General features: G+C 34.0%; 1 protein-coding gene across 28 annotated transcripts in view; it reads right to left on the bottom strand.

Annotated features, from left to right (window-relative positions):
• The window catches only part of TCF4 (transcription factor 4), a 419,947-nt gene that overhangs the window by 141,179 nt on the left and 253,108 nt on the right, over positions 1 to 25,660 (bottom strand). For 20 of the 28 annotated variants that reach the window (XM_087927469.1, XM_087927464.1, XM_087927475.1 and 17 more), the window contains 2 exons: positions 21,809 to 21,938; positions 21,601 to 21,650 (listed from right to left, as the gene is read on the bottom strand). The exons of 6 other annotated variants lie outside the window; for them this stretch is intronic. In XM_087927469.1, the coding sequence (XP_087783595.1) occupies positions 21,601 to 21,650; positions 21,809 to 21,938 (180 nt within the window). Of the gene's footprint in view, positions 1 to 21,600; positions 21,651 to 21,808; positions 21,939 to 22,638; positions 22,728 to 22,759; positions 22,938 to 25,660 lie in introns of those variants that run through there. 2 more of the 28 variants (XM_087927480.1, XM_087927479.1) reach the window with 2 other exon arrangements.

Below are 25,660 nucleotides of genomic sequence, written 5' to 3'. Positions count from 1 at the left end.
TATTTTGCAGCATATAATAGAATATCTATCCATCTATCTATCTATCTATCTCAAAGCAAGTTACTTGTTTATTCTTTAAATATACATGCTGTGCTAAATTATTTTTTCTTTTTTCTTTGAATGAAGACAATACTTTCAGACTAGGCTTATTAATATTTTGGAGTAGTGAAAGCTAATCAAATCCAAAGAACAAGAAGGAATCGAAAGAAATCTTTTTTAAAAAGTGGGGTTGGTTTCAATATGCATCATGAAAAGCATGACAATTCAAATAATGAAAAGGAATTATCTGAAACAGTTCCAATGTAGGTTGTTATAGCATCAATCCCTCTCTTCCACTGCATGCTTTAAAACATGTTCGTTTTAAAAAATTTTAAATGTAGCACTTACTCAAAAGGAGAAGGATAATTAAATTATATGTGTAACCTTTATATTCTCTGTAATGCTGGATACTTTTGAAAATCTCCAAGATATTCAAACTACGCTAGCAAACACTCGCACATATCTTTGTCACTCAAAAGGGTTTTTGTTTTTTAATGTATACATGGTGTTCACATAACAGGGACGCAGAAACAAGATTCCTTAGTCTAAAACAGAGACATGTACAAAATAAAAGGCACAATCAGCGTTTCTCACCAGCTGATTCTGATGTGGTGAACTTGGCTTATATTTATTTTTTCTGAAAACTGAGAATAGGTTCACAGAGAGAGTAATTCTATTCATTATATCCCTAATGCTTAAAAAAAAATCCAGAAAGTTAAAATACTGATTACTTCTGCATTCCTGGTTTAATTTTCTTAACTCCTGTTTTTTTTTTTTTAACTATGCTTAGGCCAAACTGACAATAGACTTTCCAGGTCATGTCAAACATGGCAACTGAATAAAGAGTGAATACTACAACTCTACCCCCACTGTGTACTATAAACAAACAAGACTGTTTGATACCCTTTAAAAAATAGAAGTGATAAGCCTTTGTATAAAGCTCAGAAATGAACAATCTAATGGAATTTAATAGAAGAGATGTGCTGAAGGTGTTAAAAGATAGGGAATGATTTGTGATGAGAATAAAGAAAGATAATATGGAACTATGTCACTGCAAAACAAAAACAAACAAAACAGCTTTACAGTAAACTGTCCAGTTTGAACTCTAATAATACCGATCACTTTATTACTACCTAAGACTTTTAAAACTATCTTATATTTTACACTGTTCTTATAAATTCCCATGATAAGCTCTGATAGAAACAACTTTCCATTGGAGGAAAGCAAAATCTGAATAAACAGTTTTGTCATGGGATAAGAAGTAAGCTTGCGTTACTGTTTAGTAACTTGAAACACAAGACGCCATTTCTGTTAAGTCCTGAAATGAATGTAAGGCTTTTAAAAGCTTAAACATACACATTTGTGCATTCATTAGGCAGTGCTAAATCTAATTTGTTCTCTTTACTGTAACAGGAAGCACATGTTTAGAGCAATCTGTTTCCTCATATGAATGCTTTCCTGTCTGTTTAAAAAGAAAATCAGTGCACTTTACCCCAAGTAACCAAGAGGTGATCGTAAATATCCCTAAATAGCATTAAACAGATATGAAAGACATTAACACTTCCAGAATGCCAAAGTAGTATTTTTTTAAGGGGGGGGAGGGGAAACCCTAACAGATGCTCCTAGGTCAAAAAGTGAAATGTGTGTTTCCTGGAAGAAAGGGGGGAAAAAACCAACCCAGTCTCATCAGAATCAAAAATGAACTGTGAGTAAAGACTGGAGTATCACACAGCAAAGAAAAGGATAAAGACAGGATGCTATCACTCCCTTGCGAAAGTTTAGGTTGTAATGGAAAAGCTCTGTTAGCTTAGAACCCAGTCTAACAAATCTGTATATTTTATAATCCACAAGGTGGCAATGGCAACCAATGAGGGTTATCTGCACAAATTCACTCCGGGGCCTACCATCTTCTCTTCTTGCAAATGATTGGAAGTCTCTGGACTCTTCTAAGCAAACTGAAAAGCAAAAGGAAGGAAGGAAGGAAGGAAGGAAGGAAGGAAGGAAGGGAAGGAGGGAGGGAGGGAGGGAAGGAAGGAAGGGGGGGGGAGGGAAGGGAAGGGAAGGGAAGGAAGGAAGGAAGGAAGGAAGAGGTGGGGTAAACTTTGCTGTGTCAGCTTGGGTCTGGCCTTTCCCTTTTGACTTTGCATCACATATAAGCGTTGTAGCCCCCCACCCCAAAAAAGAGGAAAAAATCCTAGAGAAAACCCCACAAAAGTATAGCATCATAACTTGTAGTAAAAGACACTTCCATATGTGTGTGTGTGTGTGTGAACACAACATATTTTGTACAATATTTGAAGCTAACCTGTTGAAAGATAGAAGACAAAAATAAGTTGAGGAGAGGAGATACTTGAATGCATTCTAAAGCGTTTGTGCAAATAATATGTTTTTACTCAGGACTTGTAATGCAAAAAAAAAAAAAAAAGTGTGGGAATGTATTTTTGTAAACAAAATAGGACTGAAACTTTTCAACTGAATGCTGATTTCATTTGGTTAGCATAGCAAAGAAATGGGTAAAAAGGTCCATCTTTCTAAATTTGTTGACATGCAATACATTCCAACTGCAAAGAACAGTAGCATTAGCCAGCTCATTACAAACAGCACTGATAGCTTATTAAAATGCCCATTTAGTAGCTTTCTAGAGTCCCGATAAAGTCTTGTCCAAATCAATAATAATTGGGCATTCCCAAAAGCAACATTTATAAACTGAAAGCAGTTTAATAAAAGAAGTATTTATAAAGTCAGTGTCTTCCAATAATATTAGTATGTTGCTCAAGTCAGTCCAGAGCATAAAATACTGTATTTCTTTAAAAGTTAAGAAACTGTTTCTGTGTGAATGTAAGTAAATTAAAATGTAAACATCATAATAAGCTTTCAAGCTTCTCCTTTATTTATTGCATTTATCTCCTGTTGCAATTTAAAAAAATAAGAGTTTTGGTCCTTCTTGGTATCATCTGGAGAGTTTTGCTCATATTTGTAAATGTCAAAACTGTTTCAATGGTATCTCTGATAATGGTCCGTAGGAATTATTTATACCATACATTCCTCTCCCTTTTTTGCCACAGAATCCTAAATGAAGTTGTGCAATACAAATTCATCCTTAAAGTAATACACCCAGATGCATGCAAATATTTATAACATCTAACCTAAACATTTTGAAAATAAAAACAGATCCAGGAAACATGCTCATGACAAGCAGGGACAGAATGACTTTTTGACTTTCTTCTCATGTGCTGTGCTAGTGAGTTTCAGGAACCAGTAAAGAACTAGTAGAAATGTTAAAAACAACATTAAAATAATAAAGGTATTACTGAAAACAATTGTTTTATACCTGTAAATATATCGTCTTAAGATATGTATTAAAATAAAAAGATTAAAATGCAAATAATTTACACTCAAGCAATGCCAGTGAATCTATGAGCATTACATATATTTTTGGCCAGGTACGCAGAAAATGATGTTAATGATGGCTGGGTTTCATGTGCAAAACTCCTTTATGTTTCTGTGTACATGCAAATTATTACTCCGCATTATAGTAAAACACTTTAATGGATATTTTCTTCACAGCAAATAATTGGATTGGATTCAATATTGGATAAGCTTAAGTGAAATATGAGGTAGAAAGAAAATGGACTTTTCACAAAATTTGAAATAGGAAGGATGAGAACAAGGATAAATCCCATTGTACAAGCTGAGCTCTAATCCCTGTAATATTAATTAAACTGCTATGAACTTTGTTGTAAGTACAAAAAAGGAAAAGAAAGAAAGAGCTAGAGAGAGGGGTATCTTTTTTTGGTTGGGATTATTTAATGATAAAAGCAAAGGTATACATATATTTATTTCTGCACTGCAACAGAAAAATCTATTAATAAATGTAAAATACATAACAGCACTTTAAGGCCTCACAGTGATTCATTTACTGCTTATTTTAAAGCTGAATCTCACCCGATATCAAGACTTCTGTAAACCTTCAAGTGCATTCTTCTAAGAACAAAAAGGGTTTTAAAAAACCCCATCATTATTTAGCTCATTAAAACCTCATATGAAATGGGCTGCAGATCTTCACACTGCCTTAAACCTAAAATGCTGCTTCATAAAATATCTGAAAGCTAGAAAGTGCAATTTTCTTAATTTATAGAATATAACAAAAATCCTCGCTGTTTCATGACAAAAACTTATGACTCAAAAAACTCTCTCCCCTGCATTACCTATTTTCCTCTGAAGAGGGAGACTATGTTTAAGTAAAATTCATAGCAGCAACATTAATACATCTGTGTATAAAATGCTAAGACATACCCTAAACCGATTGCAATGCCGTTTTTCTACCTAGAGTTACACCATATAAACCATGTTAGTACTTTGCCATACGAGCAAATTCATTAAATACCAAAAATACATGTCTCACACACTTTTATGAATCCACTGTAAGGAGGGAGATTTCAACCTAAAACAGCCTCAACCAAATCACAGCAGCAGTTTCAATGTTGCTTTCCCAAAAGGCTTTGGGTTCTTTATTGCCTATTTTGGTTTTAAGCAACAGGACATCTTTTAAAGCTACACTACACTGAGGTGGCCATGATAGAGACAGGGAACCATGCATTTATTGCATCTCATACACTCAAAGGTTGACATTTTTCAAACTGCATACCAGAATATGTACATTTTACTTATATGGATACTCACAAGGCTTACTAAGTAAAAGAACTGGTATTGTAGTTGTAAGTATGGGGAAAAATTGAGACAAAATATAGATAGAACAGAACAGAACAGAATTGAATTCTTTATTGGCCAAGTGTGATCAGACACACAAGGAATTTGCCTCTGGTGCATAAGCTCTCAGTGTACATATAAACAACAAGTAATATACTAGAGTCCTAAGAATAGCTTATATGAGAGGCAAACAAACAGGTATTGCAAAGTGTGGTTAAAAAAAAATATGGTGGCCACACCGATGAGCATTGTTTTTTTAGCCATATTTTGCAGACACCCCTGAAGGCAGATCTTCTGAAACACAGCTTGATTTATACGCTGGGGTTTACAAAAAAAAAAACTGGGGGCACTAAATTGTGTGCCTGAACTATATTGGATTTTGGGTTTGAATGGCAACCGGCTGAATTATGATTACATCACTTCCAAGTAAAGTGGCAATCTCTTTATCTGTTAACTACTTTATAGATTAATCCATAAAGAGGAAACTATTCCTGTCTAAAGTACTGGACAGAGGTGACTCCTTCTTGATTTATTACAGGTTCCAAATTGAGAAGACAAAGAAAATGAAAGTCTTCTGCCTTGTTGCAGGCCATCTGACAATCTCAGCTCAATTTAATCCCAGTCTAAAATAAAAATCAACCTCAACTTGTCATTAAAAACAACCCACGTTGCTATGATATACATATTTTTATACTGACCAATTTGATGCAGAAAAAACACTTTGATAAGATACTTTGAATCAGAAATTTGTGGGTTTGAGTCAGAGATCTGAAAATTCAGGCAATCAATTTATGTCAAACCACAATTATTCAGACTGAAAACTCTGATTTAAAAAAACATCAACTCGTGTGGCAAAAAAATTCAAAGAAAGATCTTCAGGAGACTTTACTGCAAAAATAATTTGCATGTTATAAAAATCATATAAAATGTCAAGCGAGGCCAACCTATAACATCAATCATGGCAAAAAGTTACAGATGATATTTACCACCACAGCTGGAGTATAAATTGATACCAAAGCTGCTTATTGTGTGGGTTTTTGTTTCCATTCAACTCAGAAACCTCATCCCATTGTTTTGAAATCCTGACGATCTATACATAGAGCATATTGTGCATTTCTCATAACAAGTGGGAACCCCTGAATGGAAAACAAGGAGGTAATGATTTTTCCAGACTCTTCCACAGATGGTATAAGAGAGGAAGCTATTCCATAAAGGCCATCCAGGGGGGAAAAAAAGGATCAAGAATCCCCCCCCACCTTTTCTAATAATATTTGTTTATATTTGCATGCAAATACACAATTTAGTGATTGTTTGGGATATGTTTAAAATACGCGTGCGCACACACAGTTGTATTTTTTGTATATGGTTCATGAAGAAAAATTAAAAATTAAAACTAGAAAACAGTTTGGAAAACTTTAAGCAGAAGTGTTAGTGGCTTTACACCAATACTACGTAAAAAATTTTTATGAGTACTAAACAGGAATTTAATTCCCTTTATACACTTGAAAAAGAATATTCAATGAATCATTAAGCAAATATACAGAGGTATGAAAGATCTAATAAATTAATAGCTTCTTGACTAAAATAGCTACAACAATAAAATATTACATATTAAGGATGACCTAAGTAAATTAATAATGATAATAAATAACATGAAAAAGGTCATTGACTGTATAATATTATCTAATTCTATTGGAGGGAAAACGTTACTTGTTATAGTGATACAGTTTTTCCTAATATTAGGCATTGCTAAGTTGTACCATTAGCCCTCAAAGTAATTATAGCACTTTAAATGTATGAAAACAGGTTAGCCTTCCAATCTAGACATCCTGTAAAATACAGAGTTATTTTCCCCAATATTACTGGAGATCTAAATTGATGTCTTCTTCAGTAAAAATATTCCAACTTCTTTCAGTGAAGCTATAAAATTAATATTAAATGATCTAATAATAAAATTAATATTAACTGATCTTAAGCATACATTACTTCCTTTTCTTGTTTGCTTTTTGTTTTGTTTTCTCCTTCTTAACATGTCTTTTTAAATTTCATTCCAAATATTTTGAAATAAGGTACAAGCCATATTTATCATATTAAATATCTTCTCAAGGTTATTCTCAACTGTAAAAGCCCATTTTGCCTTTATTATTTTTACAAATAACTCAAGGTGGCGAACATATCTTCCTCCTCCTATTTTCCCCACAACAACAACAACCCTGTGAGATGGGCTCAGTTGAGAGTGTATGGCTGGCCCAAAGTCACCCAGCTGGTTTCAAGGCAGGACTTGAATTATTGGCCTACTGCTTTCTAACCTGACACCTTCATAATATGTTTTATTATTTTTGACTTTTGTCTGTTGATCTTAAAACTTGAAGGTGCACCCAATTATTTTAGTTTTCCTGTTAAAAGTTTCAACTCCATTAGTAGTTGACGTTCTGGAAGTATATTCAGACAAACTGCAGTGGTATTTAAAAAAAAGGTGGTTGATATTGTACAGTGAACAATTTGTAACAATGGTTTAAATATAGGCTTCATTTTTTTGCCCTTCCAATTTAATCAACGGGATCAATATGATTATGTGCTACCAAGTTGGTGTCAACTCTTAGGAACCACACGGAATTTCTCCAGGAGGGTGTGTTCACAACCTAGTCTTTCAGGTTTTCCAGTGATACACCCTTAATTGCTGTAATTGAATTGATCCATCTATTGTTGCTTATCCTCTTCCCCTTTCCCAGCATTATAGACTTCTCCAGAAAGCTGGGTCTTCATGTAATGTGTTTACAGTATGATAATTTGATCATTTGTGCCTGAAGTAAGAAGTCAGGGTTGACGTATTTAATGATTCATGTGTTGTTTTCTTGTTTATTTATGGCATTCTCAAGAGTCTTCACCAAACTTCAAAAGCATCAATATTCTTTTTAACTTTGCTTCTGTAAAGTTCAACTTTCATTTCCATAGAATCACAAGAAAAATCACTGCACAATACTAATCTTTGTAGGTATAAACATTCCAGCATCTGAACACATTGTCCAAGGCCTTCATTGCTACTCTATCCAGAGCTAATCTGTGGTATATTTCTTGAATTGCAGGTTCCTTTCATGTTGATAGTTGATCTTTAAAGATAGAATTAATATTAAACATGAAAGTGGTGGATAGCTTCTAAGACTGATTGCTGTACTTGTCATTAGTTTGGTCTTTTTTATATTTAATCTTAATCCCATTTCTTTCACAGTGCTCCTTTCATTGCTAGAGCTTGAGATAATTTATATTTCAGCTATCAGAGTAGTGGCATCAAGGCAGTGATAATTAGTGTCACAATGCAGATTACCCATGTTTTTCCACCACTTCTAAAATCACACTCATCTTCCAATCCAGCTTCCTTCAATATATGGCCCATGGTATAGTTTAATTAAATAAGGAGAAATCACAGGCTGTCCTTGACTTACAATGACAATTGACCCCAAATCCATGTTGTTAAGTGAGACATTTATTATGTGAGCTATGCCCCATTTTACAACCTTTCTTGCCATAGTTGTTGAGTGAATCACTGCAATTGTTAAGTTAGTAACAAGGTTGTTAAACAAAGCCAACTTCCCCATTGACTTTGCTTGGCAGGAGGTCGCAAAATATGATCCCATGACCTTGGTACACTGCAAACATAATAAATATGAACCAGTTACCAATTGTCTGCATTTTGATCACATGACCATGGGGATGTTGCAATGGTCCTAAGTGTGAAAAATGTTCATAAGTCAGTTTTTTTCAGTGCTGTTTTTAATTTTGAAAGATCACTAAATGAACTGTTGTAAATTGAGGACTACCTTTATACAGTCCTTTGTCAACCTGGAGCTAGTCTGTTTCACCATAGTTTTATACTATGATTTTCTTATCTGGGTAGGTTTGTGTGAAGGCAATGAGATGTTCTGGCATTGCCATTTTTCTATTTTCCCTAGCTTGCATCAATGTCTGGTACTCTAATCACGGAATAGCTCTTCATCAAGGTTGCTCATTATCATCTCTTATTATCAATTTGATATCAGAATCAAAGTCACACATGCGATATGGGCAGCTATATAAATGGAATGAATGAATAAATCAGTCAATAAACAGATTGTGTACAATGACAAACCGTGGCCTATGAGCCATAAGAGGCAGCTCTTTTACTGCAATTTATGATGTTGACTTTGCAAGCAAGCAAAGGAATTGCGCACTCTGAAACTTCTCTTTGCAGCAAAAAGGGTAAATCTCTTTTGGAATAAGTTTGACTCCTGGCGATTTCATGGTGACATATATCCATTTGTGTTGGTAATAATGCTTAAGTGGTTTGCCTTGCTTCTGTCTTCTGAGTAGAAATAACTTAGCTTGTTTCACCCTTTTACTTATGTATTTTTCTCTCTCTCTCTTTCTTTTTAGGAATGGCATGCCGCTGGTTAGATATTAGCCATTTGTAATCTCAACCCTTCAGAAGCTTAATAGCAAATAGTTATAGTATTAATGTAGAATATAATATGCATTTCTATATCTAGAACAGTATGGTTTGATAGCCTATCTATCAAATTTTGCCATGAATAGGTATATCAATATCTTATCTGGAACACCAAATTGATGAGGTAAATACAGCAAAAATTTAATAAATGGCTAGTTGCCTGGATTTTTGGAAACAGAGTTACTGTATCTGTGTTGTATCTGACCATATTTACAAGCACTTCAATGCAATTTCAGTCTAGTTCAAACAGAAAGAGACACATGCAACTTTATCATGCCAGATTTCACAATGTCAACACTAGGATCCTGCCTCCTATACTAGTCAGGATATAATTTAGATGAAGTCTAAGTTCCATTTCTTTTCTTTGAAATTTTTACCTCTAATTACAGCTTTGTATGGATGTCATTGAAATATTTCATTTAATAAATTTATATGGCTGCCTGCCCCATAAACATAAAAGGTTATAAATAGAATAAAAATATATTAAAACAATCAAAATTAAAAACAGAAATAGAATCATATCCAATAATAGCTAAGAATAATAATTTAACACAGGCTTGACCAAAAATGGCCTTATTCATACTGGCAGGGCCCTAGGCCTAACGACTGTTCTTGACTTTTGTCCTACTCTTTGTTATTTATTATAAATAAACATTTTAAACAAAAGTAAATATCTGGTTTGGTGTTGCTGAGCTCCCTTTTGGGGAATCTTGGGAGAACCTTTTTTTTTTGTAGTGATGTGACATCAAGAACCTCAAAGCCAACCCTGGCTGATTCCCCATTTGAATCCTACCCTTTTTAAAAATTAATAAAAATAACATAATAAAATAGTTAAAAAAATGTTTCTTAGAAACGTTCTAAGAAGCACAAAGAACCTTCAAGGTTCATTTCAATTCCTGAAGCAAGGTCCCTGAAGATAAAACAATGGGAGTTTTGGAGCTTTTAATTATAACAAAGGCTTGGATTATAATTATTTATACTTCAAAAGAAAGTAAGTAATTTAAAGGTACTCATTCTCGATAAAAAAAAAAGAGTATTCTTCTATTCGTATCCATATTATCCATAATTTCAGGCTTTGAAATTTACAGTATTGCTGGCATAATAGAGACGTGTTTAAAAGAAACTGTATTGGCCTTACACAGTGCATATACGAGGTATCATTGTCTAAACGGGGATACGCATGAATACGATTTCACAGCTCAGTATTCTGAAAAAAATAGTAGAAAACCTCTAAAGAAGACAGCCCATCAGTTACATACTGCTTAGAGTAGAGGAGGAAATATTTTAAAAAACTGAAGCCAGAAGAATAACTATACCTGTCTAGAAACTCTATATTGCTCTATATCTCTGTCTGTCTCCGTCCATCCATCCACTCATCCATCCATGCACTCCAAAAGAAGCAAACCCAGAAAAGGGTGCTTCAAAACACAAAGTAAAACCAATGCCTGCTTCAAAAGAAGAGTGATAAAAATTGCTCCTTTAAGTACCTTCGAAACAATAAGAAGCATTGTCATTTGAAAAACAGCAAGATTGATTTCTATTATTCCATCCATTGGAACTGACTTCTTCAAGCATAACAAAAGCTCACTTTTAATAAAAGGTAATACTGAGACTTTCTAGGATCTACCTTAAATGTATGCACAGCGTAAACATGTGACTTGAAAATATATTTAGCTATGTGCTGTTGTATTCAAATTTACACTGTGAAAGATGTTAGCCTTGATAAAACAGTGTCTTGAAGGGTGCAATGCATTAAGGACTTAATTTTGACATCATGGAAAAAAAAGTTGCACAAAATACAGTATAATTAAGCCTATGAACACACAAATGCACACAAATTCTTGTTTTCATTCTCTGTTGGCTCTATATTGTTTCAATGGTTCAGCAATCTCTTGAAATAAATACCGTATTTATCGGCGTATAACACGCACAGGCGTATAACACGCATTCCCTTTAATATGCGGCGGGCGCAGCGTCACGACGCTGCGCCGCCGCTAGGCACTATTGGGAACGGGACATCAGCGTATAACACGCATACATCATTTGCCCCCTATTTTCAGGGGGAAAAAGTGCGTGTTATACGCCGATAAATACGGTAGATCTTATCATGAGATCCTTGGGACAGAGTTCATAAATTCAGTCATCAGCAGTATATACTACTGTGGTTTGCAAGTAGCTTTAAAGTAGCTTTTTTGATACCTGGCATGGTTCACCATAAGCATGCTGTGTGATTGGCAGAAGCACAGATGTATTGCATAGATAATTTGTCATAACACCTGAGCAGTGTTTCGACAGGGACTTTCAAAATCATGCTGGATCCTAGGAAGGCTAGTTGGCACATTTCAGTCTTCAGGCAATCAAAGCACACATGGAGTGAAGTTGATTTTGAACTTGATCTAAAAATGTCTTGTATACATATATTTAAAAATATGCAGAGAGAAATATATGTTTTTACTTTCTCTTTAAGTGTCCTAAATTTCTGTCATACTTGCCGCTTATCACTAAATGGCACTGTGTTATTTATTATGTGATATCCAGAATCGTTAAAACAAACAAAAGTATGAAAGGAATCATTTCATCTTAAACAATCATTCTTTCTATTACTATTTACTAGGCAATTTACTAGGCTATTACTATTTACTAGGCAATCACAAAATAGGAGTACCTTTGCAGTCTCGTTACAACCTATATATGCAGAATACATAGGTAGCTCTTGTTAAACAAGCACTCATTTCGTGTCTGAAGTTATGATGGCAATAATCGAGGGGAGCTTCGAATGGGTTTTCATGGAAACAATTGCTGCAGTGTCAGGTTTGGCCACTTGGAAATTGGCTCACAGTTATGACATTGCAGCGTCACAAATGATCAACATTTGTGACCTTCACGGCCCGCTTCTGACAAGCAAAGCCAATGGGGAAGCCAGCAGAAAATCATAAATTGCAATTATTGTTCTTCAGCAAGAACTACCTGTAAGTGACATATTACTTCCTACTGTTGCAAATGTGAAGAACGCTCTCTCCTAAATCTACACAGGAGAAAATGAATAGGTTAGCATGACAAAGGTATTCATCTATTGTACATTTGAATATTGTCCATGTAAATCCAACTTTGAATGGAGGACCACAAGTTCCCTATCTTTAAATAAAAAACTTTCTAAATTAAAGTAGGCAAACCCAGGCACAAGGAAATAATAAAAGTAGAACAAATTTTATTTAGATTTAAGATAGACCTGTGTACATATCTGTTTGCAGTTATGTGTGCCGTTTACTTTACATTAAGTGCAGTTAAAAGTAAGAAAGTATGAGCCAGAGATACTAAATATATAAGAAAAAGAGATGGAAATACAGCATTTAGTTGGAGCTATTCACTATAACACTCCATACTTTTCTTCTTATCACCAAACTAGTTTTCTTTTGTTATTTAAACTTCTTGCCTTTCTATCAACTACATGGAACAATGTTCTTGATTGTCTTCTTCTTGACTTATTTACTATTCCTTCCTGTATTTATCTTCTAGTTCCTCCTTATTTTTGCCAAAATCATCTCAACATTTTTTTATATTGTAATTCAGTTTTGGAATCCATCCACATTCATTCGGCACCCACTCATTCTTGGCTCCATCTTTTCTGGTTTTTTTTTCATGCATCTTAAGTATGCCATTCAACATACTTTTATTGTTCCATAGATGCACCCCAATTCTCACTTCCATTTAATAAAGTGGGCAGATGCACAGTTCTATGCAGAGATGCTTTTGCTTCTTTCAACAAACATTGATTCCTGACATCTTTTTATAAAGATCTGCACATATAAATATTTCCCAAGTATTCACCTATTTTACTAAACATTCTATCAAAGAACATAAATTCCTCTATAGCTGTAGCTCTTCATCATTTGTGCACAACACCTATGCAAAAATAATTCAAGTCTATTTTGCCTTCTGCACACCAACAAACACACAATAAACTAATTTTACATTCACCCCTTCTTGACATAGCCACACTGAACTTCTTACATTTTACTCATCATTATCTCCTGTAACCTTTCAAGCGTAATTCTGCCCAACACCTTCCAAGGGATACTTAACACACCAAACTCAATGCAGTTTTTGCCTCCATTTTTGTTGTCTTTGTTTAGCTCTCTGTATAGGAGAATAATGAAGATATTCTGCTAATGTTGAAGCAAAGATACCCTTCCTCACACATATGCATTAAAAAAAATCTGCATAGCCCATCACAGCTAAACCATAAACCACATTTTAATATTTTTCCATTTACATCATCTACAGCTGCTGTCTACCATTTGTCAACCTTCTTTCCACATTCATTGCTAACAATTATGGCATTTGCTTCAGTTCCACTTTTCAACATATCACCATCATCCCTATACAAATTTCTAGACCACTAGTTGCAGCATTCTCTCATTTCAGTTTCTTTCCTCTTTGTTTAGACTTCTTTTTTAACCTCCAAAACAAATTCAAAATCACTTTGTGGTTTCTCATAATTGTTCTTCTTTGCTCTTTTCTGCAGCATACATTCTTCCTCACCCACAAACTCATTCACCTCTTTCTTCCAGCAAACATACTTTTTTCCCAGACAACCAATTAGAATAACGTCTTACAATCCTGTGGCATTCTGGAACACAACTCTTCTTCTGCTGTTCTTAGCAGAGTTCTTTACATCCATTTCCATTAATCGGGTTTGGATTTAAGACAGATTTGTCCTTACTTAATCCTAACTGGGACCAACATTTTTGTCACTAAGAAAAGAGGTTTTTAAGTTCAGCAATGGAAGATGGAGTAGTCCCAGCTGTAGTCATTAGATCATGTCAGTCTTACTAAGTAAACCATACAGAAAAAGTGACCAGATGAGCTAGTTCTACTTTATTGTAAAGTTACGTCAATAGAATCTTGCAAGTCTAAAAGTACAAGTTTCCCACCATTGCCTTTACAAACTGAGATGCTTGGGAGGGTCCCTTCTGAGATATTTGCCACATTTTTTTCTGCAAATTAAGTTGCCTTGTGTCTGACCATTCCGTAGGCAGTATCACTTGGCTCTGTCTCCCAAAGTCTTTCCTACATACCATTACAGGCCAAGACTGTGGCATCATTCGGCAATGCACATTTCTCCTGCATTGTTGCATTCATACCCACTTCAACTTTCCTCCATGTACTTTTCTCCCCACAACTCTGCCTTTTTAGCCATTCTGTGTTTTACCATGCCTACTGTCCTAAGCTGACTTTTGCCATTTTCTTCCCCCTACTGCTGACAAGGTGTGCCTGGCTTGGCCTTTTAGAAGGCAGCTGCTGGCTATGAAAGGGCTTCAAGAGGCCTCCAAGACATTGAAGCTATGCTAGGCTCAAGAACGGTATCCGTAATCTCAGGAAGAAGACCAGTTGCTACCACTACATGCCTCATGAAAGGCCAGGTCAGGCATGACTCATCAACATAAGGAAGAAGTGAAGGTCACTTGGAGACATCAGGTGCGATGAAGGGGAAAATAGCAGGTGTAGCCAAATGAGGGGGAGATAGGCAGGTGAGGGCTAAGTACCTGAATTTGATCATGTGATTGTGGAATTGCCAACAAAGCTAAAATTCTGAGGAGTATTCATGACTACCATTTGTTTAGTACCACTATAACTTTGCTAAATGACCATTTGTTCAGCAACCAATCAAAGATTACATGTATGTTCTAATAGTTTTATCGCACAAAATATGTACTGCATATACTTTATCTTCCTGCAATCATGCTAGCTCCACTCATTTATTTCACTTCTTTCTTTCTTCAATGTCTGTATTTCCCAAGACCTATTCTAAGCAACTAGTATGTCCCAAATTTAGAACATTAATCACTGTTCTATTTCTCAATCTTTTGTTACCAAGACCCATAAATAATAAAGCACATTTTTATATATTCATTCCTTTCCCACATGAATAGATTGGAGTTGGAAGCAGAATTTCCCAATCACTTTTTTTCTGTATTCTGTTGTCTTGTTCTCACACTCATTCAAGCCACGTAATTGAATGTTTTTACTTTGCCTCATCTTTAGTCAGGTGTTACACAATTTCCCACAAACTCATGTCCAATTCTTCCATTATCATCATTTTTGGGAATGCAACATGAAAGTACTACCAATTTACACACAATATTCCCTGCTTAAAAGTAAGGGTAGTACCACTCTGGTTTGACATATTTTAGCCAGTATTCCACAAGTGGTACCAAGCATAATTTTAGTCTAGCATGCTCACATTATTCCAGAAGTTAAGACTTTCTATTTTAGAGATTATGTGGCACAGTCACATACTGTTGTTCACATTCCATTAATTAGGAAGTATGTGTAATTGTACAGATAATTAGGATTTGGTAAATAAATAAAACATTAAATGGTTCTGATGGTACAAAATTCATCCCAAATTTTGGAGAAGTGAAACAAGATGTTTGCAACTATTAAAATAACGAATCGTAGTAAACTGAGCTAATCTGATATCATAATATCATAATATCATAAATTAAGATTTAATCTGTTGCATTGAATTGTCAAGTTATATGCAGATTATAATTCCTTACACTTATCTATGGTTAAGGGTAAAACTTGTGCTGTAAATAACACAAATAACTACAATTACAACAAACTACAGCAGATTATATACAAATTATTGTAAATTCTTGCAATCAATGTAACATCAAAGTGCACGTTGTGTTAAAATATTTATAATAGTGTTCATCTACCTTTTTAATGTTTTGCTTTATGAAAAGTGAATTTTTCCATCTCTGAATTGGTAACCCATTCCTGCTATTTTTCCGGATTATAGGCAATAATAGTAAATATTTTGTTAGCTATATGGCTAGTGGCAATTCATATATGTCTGATACATAAATTTGTTAGTATCTATCAGTATGCAAGTCCTTTCCTATGGATAGTTAACAAGAAAATGAGTATAATTCAAACATAAATTCATAGAATCAATGGTTATTAAAGTATGAAGGTTATATCTAAGTTTGGTTAGTTTTCAAGACAGTCAGTTTACAATTTCATTTAAATATTATAATTTAAGAACAAGTCTTGAAAGAAAATCTCAATTCTCTCAATTCTCAAAATATTCTTGGTTTTATTGGCTAGAGCAATTTAGGGTAATATTCATATCATCCTTCACCATTGGGTAGGCTAGTTGAGGGATGACCCAAAAGCTGCATGTCAACGTTTGTGAAAACTAGATTTTAAAAGTCCGTGTCAGGGTTCCGGCAGCTACTCCAATTAAATCATGAGCTTCGAGCCACACTCCCAAAACTAAAGAGGATTTATTTGAAGGTAACATTCTATGTCCAGCACTAACCTGGGCGTAGCCAACTCTGAGATACATACTTCACTGTCACCCTTGATCCTGCTTTCCCCCCCCCACCCCTCTGGGTGTATCATCCAATGCAAAACATCCATAGCCAAGAGTCATCAATCATGCTCTCCAATTAGATATTTTTCGAGGCAGAAGCTTCAGCCATCTAATCAGTCTGTGAAGAAAAGATGAACGGAATGTACTTTCGATTTCACACTGTTGCCCGCTCTTTGAAACATCTCCTCCTTCTTTCTGTTGTCAACTATAAAACGTGTATACAAAATGTTTTATGAGTTGACAGTCTGACTGAGACAGTGAAGCAACCTCTTCCCAAGCCATTGGTCAGCTTGAGAAATGTTTAAAAGGTAAGCTCTATTTCAAGTTGGATTCAAATCCTAATGATTACAGGAGAGCATCTGTGTAGAGGTTTTCTGGTAACAACATAAAACTGGTTTCTCACTGTCATCATTCCAAATCTAGTCAAATTGTCACAATACTGCCTGATAGTCATACTATTCCGTTTTTAATGTAGTATGATTTTTGCTTAGTTTAATAAAATTAGCCAAGTTTGGCTAAAGATTTCTACTTCCTACTTGGTGACTCCTGCTATTTTTCTTGAAAATATTTTGTCTTTTCCTGGTATGTTTGTTTTCAACTTCCCAGTTTACCCAATTGCTCTGAAACTCTCCCATCCAAAGACTAATCAAACCTTAAACCAGGGGTATCAAACTCAAGGCCCGCATGCCAGATCCTGCCTGTGATGTGGTCAGATCTGGCCTGTGGCGTATCCTGGTCTACCCCAGGTGAAGAGGAAAGATCAGGCCAGTGTGACTTGGGCCCAGTCTACCCAATGCGAAGGGGAAACATGCCAGCAGTTTGGGGAGTGGCGTCAAGCTGGCCACATTCACCCAGTTGGCCATGCCTCCCCAGCCCCCGAGGTCAACCACAGCCCTTATGTGGCTTCAATGAAATTGACACCCCTGCCTTAAACCTTTCAACATTTTATAGATAAATCTGGATCTGCTTGAGATATAGAGACCTATGCTATTTTGGTTATATTTCTGCATGTTTAAATAGCCAGAGAAGTAATGACTTCTGGAAAATGTCTACAGCTTATTTCAAATGACACACTATTGGATAATGCATCAAGGAAACGGTTATGGATGTTGACGAAATTACTGTGGATCTAAGAATACTGTATGTAGCGTAAGTTAGACACTACTCTGTGGTTATCAGTGCTTCTCCATTTCCCACCAATACATGATTGGTGCTTCAAGAAATCAGCTTTAGATTGTTTGTATTTCAACTCTTAAAAAAGCTTTTACAGTTGTTAATCAAAAGACAGTGAAGGAAATTAAATGGATATTTTTTTATATGAGAGAGATATGACAAGGGTCCTTAGGGATCTGTGCTAGAACTGAAGAACCTTAGCTTGTTTATGGATGACCTCAAGTGGTTAAGACAGGTCAAAGTAGCTGACACCATCAAATTATTCAGGGTGGTAAAATCAAAAGGAAATGGCAAACAGCTTTAAAGTGATCCTTCCAAATGTTGCATATGGTCTTTAAAATAGCAAATGTCGCTCAATGTAAGCAAACATAAATTCCTGCTCATTGGCACAAACAACTAAATTTCATGCATTCATTAATGAAATCAGGACTGGCATTAAATGATCCAGAAACGCATCTGAAAAGGTGGATAATTCAGTGAAAATGTAACCTCTCTGGACAGCAGCCAGTGATAAAGGAGCGGGAGGCGGCAAACTCTACAATTGGGAATAACGAAAAACAGGATTGGAAATAAAACTGGCAATGCAGTAATGGCTTTATGTACAATTCGTACAATTTTTAACAATATTTATAGTGATCACCAAATCTGAAAAACAACAGAGATGATATAAAATGATTTATGATGGAGAAAATGTACATAAGTTTTCTTCCGCTTTCCCAATGTCAGGATTCTAATTTCATTTATATTAAATTAAATGCAAGGATGACTAGGGATCTTTATGCAACACCAAGCTGAGCGATTAAACTTGGTAAGATTTGGTGATGGTCATTTATTTAGAAGGGGCTAAACAAACACATGGAGGAAACATATCACTATATATTACCCTCTTGAATCAAAGAAAGGTTCCCAAATTCATTTGATTGGCTGCTAGATGTTAAAGGATGCTGGACTAATTTATTGATTGATTGACTGATGTTAAATTATAAATATTAGATGGATCATTGGCCTATGCCATCACAGTTCTTCTTGTACTCTTAGCCAAATGAAAGAAACCATTTGAAATACGCTCAGGAGCTAAATGAGGAAGAAGAAAAAATACCTTGCAGCAACAAACAAACATAGATATGTGTATTTCTACTATCAAACAAATGAATTGAAAATCTACAGATTTTCACGGTCCTTTATCGATATGTTGTATGAATCACCAATTACAATTTGCTTTACAATGAAAAGATTGATTTTCGTTTTAATTTAAAGGAAAAAAATCCTCAGTTCATTTCCAATCTACCAAGAAAGTACAATTACATTGTCAATTTACATTGTGCATTGTTTATGCAACATAATGACATCATATACTACAATGTGACAAAATGCATTATTTAAATGCATTGTGCCATACAACAGGGTATATTATTCTTTTCAAAACCACAGCCATTTACTGATACATACAACATTAATTTGCTATTGTTTATAAAGGGGAATAATTGTCAAAGACAGTTCATAAAAGAAACTACGAGAATTCCTTAGGGATTTCCTTTTTTAGACAACATACAATTTATTGCAATATATCTATAATGCAGTAAATCAATCAATCAATCTATCTATCTATCTATCATCAGTGGAAAAATATTTTCTTTTTTTCCTCAGATGAATGTGAATGTATGTATGCATGTATGTATGTATTCATCTGAGGAATATATATAGGTAGATATAGATATATAGATATTAGATACTAGATATTAGATAAACAAATCTATAATCAACATCTTTTTACAGTGAATCAAATGCTCTTATTTGTTTTTTAAGTAGTACTAGCAAATAATTACATGTGAAATACCCCAGAAGAGTTTATCAATAGCAAAGTTCTAGCAACTAGTTTAAATAGCATTCTCCCAAAATATTTGAACACTTTAATCAAATTGACAACTTATATGTCTATCCATCTCATATTTTCTTTTCATGTAAAACTAGGCACCATGTAGCATTCTTAAAGTTCTAACAGTATTGTCTGCAAACAATCAGATTCCAAAGCAAAAATATTTTCAAAACAAAACTCTAAAAAAATATGCTGTGAAAACATTTATAAAAATAATTTTTCAAACCTTAAAAGAATATAACATTACCTTTTATACATTTGAATGTTATTTATATTGATTTTTTTAATAAAAAACAATTTTATGATACTACAACATGTTGACGATGTACTCTATAGCAATTTTAACAACATCAATGTTATTTTTACTAGCTTCTTGCAAAATATGAACAGCTGCAAACTATATTTCATCTGCGGTTGTCTTAAAAATGATTAGAAATCAAAGTATCAAGTATATTACATTTTCTTCTTACTTCAAATGCTGTTCAACTCCTATTCAAATATTCATAAAAACCCCAACAATTACACACATACACACACACACACACACACACACACACACACACACAAAATATTTCTTTGCCCTGAATTTTCCCCTGACAGTCAAGAAAGCTAAGTAATTTTCCTGTTAATCATTTTTAGTTTTGGAGTATTTCTCCTTCAACAGATGTGCGGAAGTTAAAAAATCTACACCATAACTCATGTATGAATTTAAAACAATGATTTCATTCCTTTAACTGTTCACTGCACTCAGGGAATACTAGTAAGAACATCTAAGATATTGAAGACTAGCCTACTTACTGCTGAAAGCATCAGATAAATATGAGATAATAGGAACTGGCTAAACATCAGTAGTCACAAAATAATAATATTTTATTTTATGTATCATTTTATTCAACAAGACAAGAGCAGAATCTCAAATCAAAACAAATAGTTTTGCAATATAAAATATTATTCATATCTGGCTCTCCATCACTTTATAATTATCTTTTAAGTACAACTTATATGTTAAGGTAAAATAGGTGCCATCACCATTTCAAATTGGTATCACCATACTTGAATAATAAAAGAACCCAGTATTCTACTGTTTAGATTTAACACTATGGTCCCAAACACATTTGTTTTAAGATTAAACTTCAAATTAATCAACAAGGTAACTGAAAATATAGAATACTCTGATTTATTTCAGAGGAAGTCTTTTTATTTTTTAAAAATAGAATAATAATATGCAACAAGGAACAACACACACATGACCATTATTTTCTGCAGGAATTAATTACCCCTAATTTATAAACTTTCTCTTTATCTACCCATATATAGTTTTTACTGCAAAATAATTTAAACTTATGCTAGTAATTAATTAGGATATTGCCCCAAATTCTTCATAAACATATCATTTGTTAATAGTGAAAAATAGGACAATTGGAGGTTTAATAATGCTTTAATTTATTACTATATCCTAGAATTCTTTTGATAATACCTGAAGCCTACTGGTTGACACCTGGAATCACACACAGCAAGAGAGCTATTTGAACAGAATATAGTTAACAGCTCTAATTCAGAAACTTCACTGGAAAAATGAAGATGTCCTTCTATTCTGGGCTCAGACCCATGCATAAATCCCTCGCACAAATCTCTTTTAACATGCAAATCCATAAATCATCAGAATGCTGACAAAGAATTTAACCAGCTTGTGAAACTAATGCATATTCTGTCTGGAGTTGGATACTGATAGAACTATCCAAAACATCACCCATCACCAATTTATTTTTGGTCAAAGGAGAATAATTTATGTAGTCATTTCATTTATCCATACGATGATTAAACGCTCAGGACAATCATTGATATCATTTGTAAATTAGTAACATGACCAATGGCACCTCGTTTACTTAAAGGCACAATAGAAATACCAATAGCAAATTGACAGGGAGTACTTACTGACGATGGTAAACCTGGAGGAACTTTTCGAACTTTCTTTGTTTGTACTTCTGAAAGAGGAAGATAACAGGGGAATGGTGAGAGGCATTTCTGCAGCCTCAGACCTTCACAGTCTGTGATTTAGCATTGAGCTTAGCGTGTCTTTATCAAGTCGTATTAAGACAGTTCAGTAAAAGTTGCACATTAGAAATGTAAGGAAGTAACTCACCAACAGAAGTGCTGTGCAGAGGCCTCCTTCGTGGATTATTGCTAGAATACTGATAGTACTGAGAACCAGGTTTGGTAGGAGAAAGAGTTCCTGGGTTGCCCATTTCCATGTCACCTCCAAGGAGACTTTGCTAAAAGATTTTTGAAAAATAAGTATTGTTATATCTAACTTTTCCCCTATTTCCTTTTCTATATGCTGATTCAAATTAACAGCCAATAATATGTAAGGGTCTGTAACAAGCAAATTGTTGCAAGCAGTCAGTCAAAATGCATTTCAGCGTGACTGTTTTAAATATTACAAAAAGGTTCTTTAAAAAAATAGACAACAATTTCACTATTACTGAAAGGAAATGTTTAAATATTTAATTATTAATTGAATTTATTTTTTTCTGCTTAATGATGAGTATCTCTTTTTAATTTTATTATCAAAAGATCCAGAATTCCTTATTTTTCTATATTATTTAGGATGAATAAAATACATTGTGTTCTTCAATACAACTTTTTAGTCTAATACTAATGAGCAACCGCCAAACGATTTCATTCTGAAGAAATAATCATTCTAAAAAACGCGTTTGTGTCCAATAAAACTATTTTTAAAAGTGGCTTATAGTTACCATAAAAATGTGCCAATCAAGTATATGGTCATTGAAGAAGCCCTCAGAATAATAATATATATATTTTATTGAAATTAACTGTTGTTTGGCTACATTTTTTGGAACAAGGAACAGAGATTGAGGAAAAAATAGTGAACAGAAGTTATTTTAAAAGCTACTTCAATATCATACTGTTACAATAAGAATGTTAGCATCCAGAAATACAAAAAGTACTTACTTATGAATGGGTAATAGTTACTACTAATCCAGAAGAAATGGAATCTGAGCACAGTAACAAGGAAAAACCCGAGTCTGACATTTTCTAAAAATTCTATTACTATAACTACATTGCAACTTACCCATAATATATAAATCCCCTGATTATACTCTGCACTGAACACATTGTTCTTTTAATTTTTCTGATATGCAATAAAACAGGTGCAGATACTACCATTTATATGATGAAGAAATTTCCCATTTAATAAAGAAATTTCAAAATTAAGTACCAAAAATCTAACTTTATCGTTACTTGTAATCAACTTTTACTGACTGAACTAATTACTGTACTTGATAAAGTACAGAATGTGTTTTCCCTAATCTAAATTCTAATCACCATGTCACTCACAACAGACTTAGTAATGCTTCACTAACACACTATTCACATGCAAAACACTCTAAATAGGCCAATTATGACTCTGCCCCTGTTCCCTGGTTAACCCGCTGAGAACTGAAAAATTTCACAAGACAGTCACCAACTAAAACAAAGACTCCTTGTTTTAAATTAAGGCAGTCTTTTTGATTCCTAAATAGTTCAACAAAGTACCATGTCTTTGTCTGAAAGCAGTTGGTCAAATATGACCTATGAGCTGGAAAATATATTGGAAAAAATAAGTAAATAAAATAAAATTTAAATATAACTTTTGCATCCTTGGAATATACGTATATTAAATGTCTTTCCCTAGAAAAGCAAATCGTAAATTTGTTAGTAGTAACTTACAATCGAGACTATATGTACTGAACCTTTATTTCCAATTTTATACGAAGTCAGAAAGGAGTTTTTCACATCCAGAACTCAAAATAGGAAAAGCATTAAAATCATCTTCTTTGTAGTTCTTAAAAGACAGTAATAATGGTTGCTTTTGGACCAAAATAGGGAAATTGAGAATATGCTGTGCTAACAAACAGTTTCAAGCAAATTTATTCATTAACGTTGATTGTTTCTATATAATAAAACTTATTGAACTTTAGTATGGAAAGCCCACTGGAATACATCTTAGGAATCAGACATGTTAGAATATGCATCTTATCAATTAAATGATTTCTGTGGACATGTATCGTCTGTCTGTTAAACAGCCAAGTTTAATTTTTGATATGACTATGGGGAAAAAATTAGTTGCAAGTCTAAAAAAAACAAACTCTTTGGGAAAAAAAGACAGAAGCATGCACATAATAAACATACATAGAAAATGGTTCCAAGCCACAGTTTCAATTATTTAATTGTATTCTAGCCACTTTGTAAAGTAGTTCACAAGTTACTACTTTAGCTACACAAGCCTTCAGTTCACAAATATGCCAAAATACTCTTTACGTTGTGATGCTTTGTAGATGAAATGTTTGCTATGAAAACTCTGTGGACTACTTTACTAGATAGATGCAGTATTTATCAAGCACAGTATGATATATACACAGGATAAGGCCATGTGGATCTGATGGAGTGGTTTGTAATCCATGACACTTCTAGGATTTTAAGTCATCAGGAAAAATATAAATATAATACTCCCCAAAAAGGGTCTTCAAAATAAGATACCAGTCACACAGACCAGCATATAGTAGCCCTGACTATAAACAAAAAATTAAACAGCACTATATTCCATTTTTTAAAAAAGAGTACATAAAAGTTACAAAACTTTATTAAAAGGCAGACCATAGTGTGGCATGGCAAAACCCACCCATTTTATTTTTCATTCAAGAAGTGTATTTATATTTTGCAAAATATTAGATGATATATAATAACCAAGCATCTTTGGAATATATAAATTTGTGTATGTTTAATCAATGCATCCAAGGAGGGCGGGGGAAGGGACGGTAGCAAAACATTACTAGCTTATCCTTCCAGCTTTTCACTTAAGTGCCTCTAATGTGGTCTTTATTTAAGTCTTTGTTTTTCATTGGAACAGCTAAGTCATTCTTCTGAGGCAACAAAACATGCATTTATGTGCTCTTGTGGGGGCTTCTCTAAGTACTCCACTGGGGAGAAAGAAGATAAATATATATCTATTCATTCTGAGGTACTCGTAAATAGAACAACAACCCCTCTACTATTGCTCAATCATCGCTAACATCTTTTAGCTGAAGAACGCTGAAAAATCATGAGGCCACCATTTAACATTTGAGCTTTCTCAACTTAAAAAAGGATAATCAATTATGAAATTCAAAAGCTAAATTCTAAGAATTCATTTTCATCTACAAAGGCCTTGGAGTTTGGTTTCTGCACACAAACACACACACACACAGAGACAGAGAGAGAGAGAGAGAGAGAGAAAGAGAGAGAGAGAGAGAGAGAGAGACAACCTTTAGTCAAACAATTGAATTGTTCAATGTTTTCTATTCATTATTGTTATTGTGTTCCACTGCTTTAACAGTGGAATAACTGTTTGAAAATTTATATATATACTACCACATTGAAGTTCATTTCTGGAAAGTTACTTGAAGCACTCTGAATTAGGAAGGCAAGGTAGAAATATTTTAAAAGAATATATATCAGGTGAAACTTTGGGTTAGGTTCTACATGGCCCTTCTGCTAAACCTCCATCTGCAACGAAGTGTGTGACTTTTACACAATGCCCTCAAACACAAAAGTGATTTCTGCAATACCTAGGAAAAAGACAATGAGCAGGGCATTTATGGAAGAGCTCTAAGGCTATGATTCACCAGAGAGTATAGGAGTAGAATATGCTCAGCTTTCACAACTTACACTAAATATTTTTCTAGCCAAAAGACAGATGTCTACTAAGAGAATACAAGCTCAGGAATTGGTTAAAAGCACAGCCAAAGACACAACAATAACTGTAATCGTAAATGTGTCACCCATACCCCTCAGTATGAATGAATGTTAGAATATATTTAAAAGTTGTTTTGATATAAAAACTTGAATTCCTTTATAAGGTTGATTATGAGCTTGCTATATATAATGCAACTTATTTGGGACCTTTCTTCTTTCCCTTTTTTCTTTCTTTCTTTAGTTCCTTTTTTCTTTCATT

This window comes from Pseudonaja textilis, chromosome 2 (genome assembly GCF_049901715.1).
Source record: "Pseudonaja textilis isolate UNSWEBS1 chromosome 2, rPseTex1.2, whole genome shotgun sequence".
NCBI classification, from domain to species: domain Eukaryota; kingdom Metazoa; phylum Chordata; class Lepidosauria; order Squamata; family Elapidae; genus Pseudonaja; species Pseudonaja textilis.
Note: the sequence above shows the minus strand (reverse complement) of the source record. Positions and strands in the feature narration are given on the sequence as shown.